A 12,804-nucleotide genomic window follows, 5' to 3' on the forward strand; every position below is an offset into this window, starting at 1 on the left:
ATCTGTGAATTAAAATTTTTCAAAATGTTAACAGTCTCCCTCTCACCTTCAAAGGTTCACATGCCTTTTGCATCTTAGAGTCATTTGATTTTGCTCCAAACTCAGCTACAGCCCACATGACTATTGGTTTTATTTATTTACTCTCCTCTTATATTTTTCCTTCCTACCTCCCCCACGAAAGATAGACAAAGAACCACCAAAGAAAGTAAATCTAACAAGGAATGCGATTATTTTCTAGTCTTTTTTCTATGTTCCATTTTCTTTCCCCCTACAATACACCCAAACAGCTCTGAATTCCAGAAAAAATACATAACAATGCAGCTGGATCATGGCAATGGCCATGTACAATTTCACCACCAATCCAGAGATTTGGATAAATCTATGAGCACAGTTAAACAAAACCATAGATCAATTCAAGTAAACCAAATTCAAAATCCAAAACAGAAAATATTGGACAATCTCAGATCTCACAGCATAGAACATAGAACGATACAGCGCAGTACAGGCCCTTCGGCCCTCGATGTTGCACCGACATGGAAAAAAACTAAAGGCCATCTAACCTACACTATGCCCTTATCATCCATATGCTTATCCAATAAACTTTTAAATGCCCTCAATGTTGGCGAGTTCACTACTGTTGCAGGTAGGGCATTCCACGGCCTCACCACTCTTTGCGTAAAAAACCCACCTCTGACCTCTGTCCTCTATCTATTACCCCTCAATTTAAGGCTATGTCCCCTCGTGCTAGCCACCTCCATCCGCGGGAGAAGGCTCTCGCTGTCCACCCTATCTAACCCTCTGATCATTTTGTATGCCTCTACAGCATCTGTGGAGAAGGGAGCCAATGTTGAGTCGGGATGACTTTAGAAACATTAGTCCAGCTCCAGTGACTCCACACCCCCCACCAGAGATGGAAGTGGTTGAGCCAATCATAGCTGAGCTCACTTCTGCTTTTTGGGAATTTTTGTTTCAGTTTGAAGAAAGCTTGGGTGTAGCTGTGAGCTGCATTGCTGATGATCTCTGCCATGAAGGACTACCTCTTAATCCTTTGGTGAAATCGGAATTGTAAAAAGGTCTCAGTATTGAATACAAATCTAATGTCCTTCTGTTTGAAGGATTTGTTAAGTCTTTTGAATGTGTAAAGGAACAGTTTGCAGGATTGGGTAGTGTTGTATTATTTTCAGGGTTATCTTTGAAGTAAGGGGTGTTAAGAGATCCAATGTTTATTTAAAAGGTTAATTTGAGTTCATGGAATAAAAATGGTTTTGTTTTAAAAACCACGTGTCCATAATTGTAATACTACACCTGGGGAACAAGCCGTATGCTTCAAAAGGAACAATCCATTAAAGGTGGGGGTTGGTTGAACGCCATGATACATTTTGGGGTTCTGGAAACACCTCTCCCATAACAGATATCTTCAATACTTCACTTCACCGCTCCGAGGTCCCCACTTGCTTAAAGACCACGATAATACCCGTACCAAAGAAGTACAAGGTAGCGTGCCTCAACAACTACTGACCGGTGGCTCTGACATCCGTTATCATGAAATGTTTCGAGGGGCTAGTCATGAAACGGATCAACGCCAGCCTCCCAGATGGTCTCGATCCATTGCAGTTCGCCAACCGTGGCAACCAATCCACAGCAGATACTATCTCTCTGGCCCTCCAATCAACACCTATGTCAGACTACTGTTCATAGATTACAGCTCCTCCTTCAACACCATTACCCCAACAAGACTAATATCCAAACTCTGCAACCTTGGACTTGACCCCTCCCTGTGCAGCTGGATCCTTGATTTCCTCACCAACAGACCAAAATCTGTCAGGATAGGTAACAGCACCTCCTCCACAATAGTCCGCAACACCGCGGCCCGGCAAGGATGTGTGCTCGGTCCTCTACTGTACTCCCTGTACAAACAGAACTGTGTTGCAAGATTCAATTCCAATTCAGGCATGTAAACTCGGCATGTCTGCATCGACTCTCACAAACTTCTACAAATGTGCCATAGAGGGCATCCTATCCTGCTGCATCACAGCTTGGTATGGCAACTGCTCAGTCCAAGATCGCAAGAAACTGCAGAGTGTAGTGAACTCAGCCCAACGCACCACACAAGCTTGCCATCCTCCCATTGATTCTGTCGACATCTTCCGCTGCCTCAGGAAGGCAGGTAGCATTGTCAGAGACCCCTCACATCCAAGTTTTGCCTTCTTCCAGACCCTTCGATCAGGCAGAAGATACAGAAGTCTGAAGTCCCGCACATCCAGACAGAGGAACAGCTTCTTCCCCACAGCTACTGGACTCCTCAACGACTCTCCGTTGGACTGATCTGTTCCCAGTAAGAACACTATTCACAACGCTCTACGCTACTCTTGTTTGGTTCTTGTTCCGCACTGTAAGCATTCACTATTTATTGATGTACCATTTGTCAATGTACTCTGTCGATTATTCTTTTGTCTACTATGTACGAACTGTGTATGTTCCCTTGGCCGCAGAAAAATACTTCTTACTGTACATCAGTCCATGACAATAAATATAAAATCAATCAATCAGATCCCAAAGAATGATAGAAAAATATTTAAAGGCAGTGCACAACATCTTTGAGCCCATGAAGGAGTTAAGAAAATCAGACTAAATTATTTGTTTGAACTACTTGCTATCTTAGTTTTTGATTTCAACAAATAATTCGCATTGTGTTAATGCACTAGAAATTAAATACAGAGACAAAAGGCATGGCTCAGCAATGTTAGCGAACTACGGATAACTTACACTATTATTGAATTTTCTTGTGAATAATTGCAGATTTCTTGATAATGTTACAGTGTTAATTAAATTGCATGAGTATGATCATGATCACGTAGCACAAGATATAATGGAATTAACACAATCCTTCTGTAAAATTAAAACTGTAAATATTATAGTACTCAGGATCAATATCACAGCTCTAATCTAATCTTGAATTTATGGTGGGAACAGAGACTAGTTTCGCTCTGTGCTTTATGATGCCACATGAAAGCTTCAAGGAAGTTCAGCCCAGGCATCTATAATTCCAATGTTAACAGAGAAAGGGCAACATTGAGGTAATAATCACAATAAACCAGAAATTGCGGTGTACTGAGAATTTCTGCACCAGTGAAAAATGTTAATGACAAAATATAATATGCTTGATGTTTCCAAATAATTCTAATAATACTCCTTATTGTCACAAGTAGGCTTACATTAACACTGCAATGAAGTTACTCTGAAAAGCCCCTAGTTGCCACATCCCGGCACCTGTTCAGGTACACAGAGGGAGAATTCAGAATGTTCAAATTACCCAACAGCACATCTTTCGGGACTTGTAGGGAGAAACCGGAGCACCCGGAGGAAACCCACACAGACATAGGGAGAATGTGCAGACTCCGCACAGACAGTGACCCAAGCCGGGAATCGAACCTGGGACCCTGGAGCTGTGAAGAAACAGTGCTAACCACTGTGCCACTGTGCCACCTTGCCAGCCACAGTGGCTGTTTTATCATAGAATTTACAGTGAAGGAGGCAATTCGGCCCATCGAGTCTGCACCGGCTCTTGGAAAGAGCACCCTACCCAAGGTCAACACCTCCACCCTATCCCCATAACCCAGTAACTCCACCCAACACTAAGGGCAATTTTGGACACTAAAGGCAATTTATCATGGCCAATCCACCTAACCTGCACATCTTTGGACTGTGGGAGGAAACCGGAGCACCCGGAGGAAACCCACGCACACACGAGGAGGATGTGCAGACTCCGCACAGACAGTGACCCAAGCCGGAATCAAACCTGGGACCCTGGAGCTGTGAAGAAATTGTGCTATCCACAATGCTACCGTGCTGCCCGTGAAGCAGAACGGATCTCAAGAAAAAAATTGTATCCTTTTCATTTATCTATGAAGTGAATATAACCACTAGCAGGAATTCAGTGTCCAGGAAAATATCAAGCATAAGCTTAATATTTACATTTCAACATTTGTGGGGGGCACCCCTGGAGAAGTTTTTGTGCTAGAATTTGCCTGATATCAAAGTTGGAGTGAAGGACATTAGAATTGATTTGTCATTTCAATATAACACCGCTACACTGAAGCAATATTCTCTTTGTATGATTCAATTACACTACGGTCCACACTGAAGCAGTATTCTCTTCGTATGATTCAATTACACTAGGTTTCATTAAAAGATGGACATCAAGATGTAACATTTAAAAATGAATTTCAATGCAATTAAGAAAATTCACTGGAAGGCTGTTGAAACAAACAAATCAATGTGATCAGTATGTAATCAATAACTCCTCCCCGACAAAGAACTGGCAAGATCCAAGACTAGCAGAACCATGGTAACGATTATCGTGGCTGTTATCCTTTTATTTCCCTTTTAAGTTAGTGTTTGGTCATCCTTCTACTGGCATTTCCTATCAGATGATTATAATGGGATGTTGTCCATTTGGTAGTACAGAACTAGAGTATTGCTGAAACAAGGCATTTTGTCAAAGCTTTTGTTTTGTCCTGATGAGTGCAAGATGAAAAGTTTCGAAAAAGTATTTTTTTTTAGCAATACTCAAAGTTCAGTTCATTTCACATTTCTGCAGTCTTGGACATCACAAATATTTCTGTTGGATAAATCAAATTTCATTGCAAATTTTGAGGTCAATTCATGGCTATTTAAAAAAAAAGGAAAATTTGTAATTAATTAGAATTTTGATCATCTTGAAACACCGGCAGGCAGAGACAGGGACACACTCCTAACTCCAACTTGCTGCTCCAAAACCCAATATTTCCATCGGATCTCAATTTCGGAGGCATGGGAAATGAGGATCTGACTTTATCAGCTCTTTGATATGACTGGAAGCTCAACTGCTGAAAATGGTTGCAAATAATTTGCTGTGGCAAATAAATCAAAACAAATGCACAGAATTGTTTACAAAGTCAATTGCATTACCACGACAGCCTTACAGCTCCAGATTTGACTACCAAAGGCCACCAGCAAGCAGACAGTAGTATTTAAATTGTGTTAATGCCACAAACCTGCAATATACAGGTCACTATTGGAATCAATATCCTGGAGATTATTACTGACCAGAACCTTAAATGGAGGAGCCACATAAATACCGTGGCTACAAGAGCAGGTCAGAGACTGGGAATTCTGCACAGAGTAACTCACCTCTTGACTCCCCAAAGCCTATCCACCACCAACAAGGCACAAGTTAGGAGTGTGATGGAATGAGTGCTGCTCCAAAAACACTCAAGAAACTTGGACACCATCCAGGAAAAAGCAGCTCACTTGACTGATACCCATTTACCTCGAATATTTACTACCACCACCGCTGGCAGACAGTGGCAGCAATATGTATCTAAAAGATGCATTACAGAAACTTACCAAGGCTCCTTAGGCAGCATCCTCCAAACCCACGACATCTGCCTAGAAGGGCAAAGGTGGCTGATGCAGAACACCAACACTTGTAAGTTCACACACCATCCTGATGTGGGAGTTATATCACCATTCCTTCATGGTCACTGGGCCAAAAACCTGGAACTGATCTCCCTGACGGACCTGTGGGTGTACCTACTTCAGAAGGACTGCAGCGTTTCAAACTGGTGGCTCAACACCACCGACACAAAGATAATTAGGGATGGGCAACTAATGCCAACAATGCTCTCATCTGATGAAAGAACAAAAGAAGAGTTGACTGGAGAGAAACGAAGTGTGGGAACACTGGCTTCCTCCCCAAGTCTAAGTATGTGGAGACCAACAGCATCGCGCCAGTTGAAACATCAAATTGGGTGGTTTGTGGAATGGGTATGCAGAAATGATGTATAGGAACACACACCATTTCCTTCCCTTTTATTGTATTATGAAATGCCCTATACCTTCAGACTCGAGATCTAATCAGCTGCTATGTTTTCTTCTTGGAACCGATTAACTTTGAAACTGCATGCCCAATTTGTTTTCAGCTTTTGTTTTAAAGCAGATCTTTCCTGTGAAACCTGAGCAATGCCCAGTTTTTCTCCGCAGCTCAGTCCCTTTGCCTGACACCTTTATATCCAAGAGTTGAGCACATGGTCTGATGTCAAGCCCTCATATGTGTGCCACCCCACCCCTCCGATTATAGAGTTATGACTCTCACTGCTACCCTTCCAGCCCTGTCCCAATTTTATTTTTCTCCTGAATGGGAATATTGTCTCTTCACCAAAAGCTCAGATGAGCAATAATTTGGAACAGGAAGTAAAAATTAACCGTATATTTTTAGTTAATAGGCAAATGTAACAATCCTGTAGAGGAATACAAAACATTTAGAATATTTTTTCCATCTAAAGAAAATAGATGGGAAGACAGACCAATCACACACATACAGTTGCATTTCAACTTTGGGTAAGGTGGCCTGTCAAGTTTGGCAATAACCGTATCATGAAGTTATTGTATAAAGACAAAATATTTTAAAACCTCCTTTGTCTTTTCATTATTTCAAGACAGAATATTCTGACTTAAAATAAGCTTGTGCTAAAACTCCAGAATCTACACGAATATTGCTCATAAATCACTATGCAAATGGTTATTTCTGCATTTCTTACTATCAGAAAACTATCAGCTGGATCATAAAGGCTATTCCATAGCATGATCACTGGAAATTCACCACGATGTAGGGCTGGTTAAATAAATAAATGGTACTTTGATAGCTATGTTAAGTGGAGTACAAGCTTCTTCGATCTCTCTGGAAATGATCCCACTGGCATAAAACAAGTTTTAAACAGGTCAACCTTCCACACTGTGGAGTTTAAGAATAACACAGTTATGATGAACTTGGATAAAGTTCTGAGATGTCAGCACACCTTTCAAATACTGGTGACTTCCTTCTGATACACCAAACTCATCTTTTTAAAAAAGAAATTGACATTGGGTCATCAAAGATGTTCACAGCACTCATCTATTGCACACAGAAGGTAAATGTTTAAATTCTTCTGCTGACCCAAGGCTTCACCGACTCTACTGTCAGACAATGACATGCTGAAGCATCCATATTTATCTCTGGTTATATTTAGAAGGAGCCAATCCAGTGGGTTAGTGGGTACATGAAACATGTGACATGATACGGAGTAATATAGGTCAGGATGGTGTTAGTGTGTATTGTGCTGAGCTAAGCTACCTCGGCCAGCCATAAAAATGGGACCAATGTCACAACTGGTCTTACTTAGCATGCCCAAACGAGGAGGGGGAAAAATGTTATTGCCAAGCTTTACACTCCCGATCACTATTGAGCACTTTTGTTGTTAGTAAATACACATGGGTAGGTTGGTTCGAGTTTTGTTGTCAAGATTAATCCTGATATTTGTGATGAGTGATGGTGGGGCACTGCACAACCTGACATCTACTTACAGAGACCTCCAGTTGCAAGTGAAACCAGGTTTTGCCTAATTGGAAGTAGAGTGACTGTTGTCAAGTACAGCAGTTTCATGTTTATTGAGCAGCATAAAGGTAATCTCTATTGGCATAGAACTGTTTTTCTTAGCTTATATAACGAAGGACATGGAAAGATTAGTTGACCCCGAGCTGTAGTGCATCACTGTTCAAACCTACACAGCTGGTGGGTTTATTAGAGTAAACTTTACAACTATGACTATAATGTCACCAATAGTCAGCCACAGACCAAGCTTACGCATGAAAAATAGTTTCTTCAAAAATGCACGAGAGAGTTGCCAGCAGTCAAAGAGCTGCAGACCATGAGTCACACTTTTGGGAAAGGAGACAAAGGAGCATAAGAGGTAACTCCCAAGTTTTAAAGTGCTTCCCTATAAACTATGCACTCTTAACTACTGGTGCCTATTTCTCATTTGCAGAAGGAAAAGGGGAGTGCCTCAACACTCTTAGTCATGTGTCTTAGAACTTGTGACAATACATGTGACTCTGACAGGAAGACAGTTAAACCAGCACTTACAGCAATGTTTGATTTAGTAATTAAAGCAGGAAAGAGACTTATTCTCGTGATATAAAGAGGAAAAAGGCAAGTTGCTTCATCACTTCTTCAGCTTTTCTGTAAAGCTGCCGCAGCACCGCAAGCAACTAATTGCTATCTTTTAGAATGCCAGAATTAGCAGAAAAATACTATTTAGTACAACTGCCAGCACTGAACATTTAACAGTAGAACCCAATTAATTTAGTAGATACGTAGAAAATAAAAGCAGGAAGTGGCTGTTCGGCACTTTAAGCCTGCTCCCACATTCCATTATGATCATGGCTGGTCAAGTTCGATACCCTGATCCTGCCTTCTCCCCCTATTTAGAGCTATTTCTAATTCCTTCTTGAAATTACACATTTTGGCCTCACCTACTTTCTGTGGTAGTGAATTCCACAGATTCACCACTCAGTGAAGAAATTTCTCCTCACCTCAGTCCAAAAAGATTTACCTCTTATCCTCAAACTATGACCTAGTTCTGGACTCCCTCACCATCGGGAACATTCTTTTGGAATACACCCTGTCTAATCCGGTTAGAATTATATAATTTTATAAGTTTCTAGGAGATCCCGTCTTGCTCTTCTAAACAAAATGAATATAATCCTAACTGACTTACTCCTTATGGCACCATCCCAGGAATCGGCCTGCTAAATCTTTGCTGCATTCTCTCCATAACAAGAAAATCCTTCCTCAGATAAGGAGACCAAAACTGCACACAATACTCCACGTGTGCAGTTCAATGCCCTATACAATTGCAGTCAAACATCTCTATTCTTGTACCCATGAAGGCCAACATACCATTAGCCTTCTTTACTGCCTGCTGTATCTGCACGCTTAATTTCAGCGACTGATGCACAAGGACACCAAGGTCTCGCTGAGTATCCACCTTTCTCAATTTACACCCATTCAAATAATAATCCACCTTCCTATTTTTGATACTGAACTGGATAATCTCACATTTATCCACATTACACTGCATCTTCCCTACTACCAATGTTAGGCTCACTGGTCTATAGTTCCGTTTTCTGTCTACCTCCCTTTTTGAATAGCAGGGTTACATTCGCTACCCTCCAATCTATAGGAACCAATTCAGAAACCAAAGACGTTTGGAAAATTACCGCTTTATTTCGGGGGTCTCTTTATTTAAGGAGTTTGTGGATCACTTTATATGGGTCTCTGGTGGGGGTTCTGGTCTGCAGTTCTTTTAACTGTGGCGAAGGGGTGGGGGGGGGGAGTGGCCCTCAGATGGAGTTTGGGGGGCAACTCCCTTAAAGAGTCAACCCCTTAGTTTATTGTGTCAAATACAGGTGTCAGAATCAGCACCAATTCTCGCCCTTCTGATTCCCGCCCCAGAGGACCGGAGAATCATGTGGGCCCAGAGAATATAGTGCACGACATGCTAATTGGATGCAAATGGGTCTTTGGGACTGCTAAATGTCAGCAATTGTCTTCCATTATAATGAAAGCATTCACAAATGTAACAAAATTTAATACTGATTTAAAATAAAAGGATGAGAGGTAATACAAACTTTACAAGTAACTGGATACAAGTGTAAGCAGGGGAAGAATGGGAAATGCAATATCAAACCCTACAATAGATAAACAAAGTGTATTAGTTCAAAACCAAAAGATGACAACTACCATTATTGCAGTTTGCACAAGAGTCGACCACACTTGTATGGACTGAAAAGATTTATGTTCTAAGACAGGAAAAAAGGAATTCCAAGGCTACCATTTGGCAGATGGGCAGGCGCTCCACCTGACCCAGATTGGCTGGTAACCATCTGGGAAAATGTTGATACAGCAGCTCAAATGGGTTGAAAAGTTGAGAAAGTCCGTTCTTCTATTTCCCAATTTGGTAATTTTCTCCACCTCAGCATTGGAAAGACATTGGTGCTCACCACAAATCTGCTCCCTAGTTACTGACTTTTCATTTCTCCCTGGAAACCAAACCCAAAGGGTGGTTGTGGAGGGTTGTTTATCAAACTGGAGGCCTGTGACCAGCGGTGTGCCTCAGGAATCAGTGCTGGATCCACTGTTATTTGTTATATATATATATTAATGATTTGGATGAGAATGTAGAGGCATGGTTTGTACGTTTGCAGATGACACCAAGATTGGCAGCATAGTGGATGGTGAAGAAGGTTATACGAGATTGCAACAGGATTTTTTTTAAAAATAAACAATTTTAATGAGGTATTTTTGGCATTACAAACAACAAGAGTATAAAAACAGTGTACAAAGAACAAGAAACAGTGCAATCACCGACTCCCATCCCGTCAAGACCCACCTAATTGACCCCCTATTCTACACTACCCTAACCCCCCCTCCCACGCCCCCCCCCCCCCCATGATTAAATCTCCACGAAGAAGTCGATGAATGGTTGCCACCTCCGGGTGAACCCGAACAGTGACCCTCTCAAGGCGAACTTAATCTTCTCTAGGCCGAGAAAGCTCGCCATGTCAGTTAGCCAGGTCTCCAACCTCGGGGGCTTTGAGTCCCTCCAAGCTAACAGTATCCGTCTCCAGGCTACCAGGGAAGCAAAGGCCAGAACATCTGCCTCTTTCTCCTTCTGGATTCCTGGGTTTTCCGATACCCCAAAAATCACCACCTCTGAACTCATTGCCACCCTTGTTTTCAAAACTCTGGACATGATATCCGCAAACCCCTACCAATATCCCCCAAGTTTTGAACACGCCCAGAACATGTGGACATGGTTCACTGGTCCTCCCGCACATTTTACACACCTGTCATCCACCCCAAAGAATCTACTCATCCGGGCCACTGTCATGTGGACCACCTTGAATTGGATCAAGCTGAGCCTGGCGCATGTTGCAGTCATGCTGACTCTGTTCAACGCATCCACCCATCGGCCATCCTCCATCTCACCACCAAGCTCCTCCTCACACTTACGCTTCAGCTCCTCTGTCTGCGTCTCCTCCGCTCCCATGAGTTCTTTGTTGATGTCCGAGAACTGCCCTCTCCCATCCATCACCTAGACACTACCCTATCCTGGATCCCCCTTAGTGGCAGGAGTGGAAAGGATGATACCTGCCCTCGCAGAAAGTCCCGCGCCTGTAAATATCTAAATTCATTCCCCCTTTCCAACCCAAACTTCTCCTCCAGCGCCCTCAAGCTAGGGAAGCTCTCCTCTAAGAATAGGTCCCCCATCCTCTCAATTCCCACCCTTCGCCATACTCGAAACGCCCCATCCAAGCTCCCCGGGGCAAACCAGTGATTGTCACATATTGGGAACCAGATCGATGCTCCCACTGCTCCAACGTACCTCCACCATTGACCCCAGATCCTCAAGGCTGCCACCACCACTGGGCTGGTGGAGTACCGCGCCGGCGGGAATAGCAGAGGTGCCGTTATCAATGCCCCCAGACTGGTGCCCCTACATAAAGCGGCCTCCATCCGCTCCCAAACCAACCCTGCCCCCACCACCCACTTCCTGATCATGGCTGTTAGCTGTCCAGTAATAATTATTAAATTTCGGCAGCGCAAGATTCCGCTCGAGCATCACTTTCTTTATTCGCGGGGACTTACCCGCCCACACAAAGCCCAGGATGATTTTATTAACCCTCTTAAAAAAGGACCGTGGGATGAAAATTGGGAGACACTGAAATACAAATAAAAATCTCAGTAGGACCGCCATTTGACCGTCTGCACTCCCCCAGCCAACGACAGCAGGAGCGCATCCCATCTACGAAACTCGCCCTTCATCTGTTCAACCAACTTGTGTAACCGGCCCCAGTCGCGCACCACTTGTATCCCTAAGTATCTAAAACTGTCCCCTGCCAAGCTAAACGGCAGCTTCCTCAGCCGACCCTCCTGACCCCTCGCCTGGACTACAAAGATCTTGCTCTTTGTCATATTCAGTTTAAACCCCGAAAACCGGTCAAATCCCCCCAAAATCGGCATAATTTCACCCATCCCTGCCCCTGGATCTGATACGTATAAGAGCAGGTCGTCCGCGTACAGCGAGAACCTATGTTCCACCCACCCACCCCTCCCCCCGGTCCAGCCCCTTCCAACCCCTTGAAGCTCTCAGAGCAATTGCCAGTGGCTCTATAGCTAACACAAACAGCAGTGGGGAGAGGAGGCACCCCTGTCTCGTCCCCCGATACAGTCTAAAATAGTCCGAGATCTTCATATTCGTCCTTACACTAGCCCCCGGGGCCTGGTACAACAGCCTGGCCCAGTCGATAAAGCCCCTACCGAACCCAAATCGTACCAGCACCTCCCATAAATAATCCCACTCCACCCGGTCGAACGCCTTTTCCACAACTACCTCAACCTCCCTACTCTCCGGGGGCATCATAATCACATTGAGCAGCCTTCTTATGTTGGCCACCGACTGCCTGCCCTTGACAAACCGGTTTGATCCTCCATAAATCAGATCTGGCACACAATCCTCAATCCTGGAGGCCAAAATTTTCGTCAGCACCTTGGTGTTCACATTAAGCAGTGAGATCGGCCTATATCAGTGTTCTTCAAACTTTTTTTCTGGGGATCCATTTTTACCAACCGGCCAACCTTCGCGACCCACCATTTTCTCTTAACCTGGTTTGCTGCTGATAAAGATGGAGGAAATGGTTTTGGGTCCCTTTGGCCCTAGTACACTTTCCTCCAATGGAACCTGTTGGATGAAGGTGAAGCCTTCCAATGTCGGAAAGTATGGAGTCTCCATCTGTCCAAAGTTCTGCATTTGTTTCCTGTAAAATTTTATCAAATAAACCCCCCTCCGAACTTGTAAAACAAAAATAAAAAATAAAATAGGTAAAATAAATGAAAGAAATAAACATTAAATTAATAAAATAAATGAATAAAAAACCCCCGAA

The 12,804-nt window shown here is 43.2% G+C and overlaps 1 protein-coding gene across 3 annotated transcripts in view; it reads right to left on the reverse strand.

The window, feature by feature from the left end:
• The window catches only part of fnip1 (folliculin interacting protein 1), a 151,283-nt gene that overhangs the window by 117,467 nt on the left and 21,012 nt on the right, over positions 1 to 12,804 (reverse strand). The window contains exon 1 of one of the 3 annotated variants that reach the window (XM_038795934.1): positions 5,389 to 5,628. The exons of the other annotated variants lie outside the window; for them this stretch is intronic. Coding sequence (XP_038651862.1) covers positions 5,389 to 5,426 — 38 coding nt within the window. The 5' untranslated portion in view covers positions 5,427 to 5,628. Of the gene's footprint in view, positions 1 to 5,388; positions 5,629 to 12,804 lie in introns of those variants that run through there. 3 annotated transcript variants of the gene reach the window in all.

This window comes from Scyliorhinus canicula, chromosome 4 (assembly GCF_902713615.1).
Source record: "Scyliorhinus canicula chromosome 4, sScyCan1.1, whole genome shotgun sequence".
Lineage (NCBI taxonomy): Eukaryota > Metazoa > Chordata > Chondrichthyes > Carcharhiniformes > Scyliorhinidae > Scyliorhinus > Scyliorhinus canicula.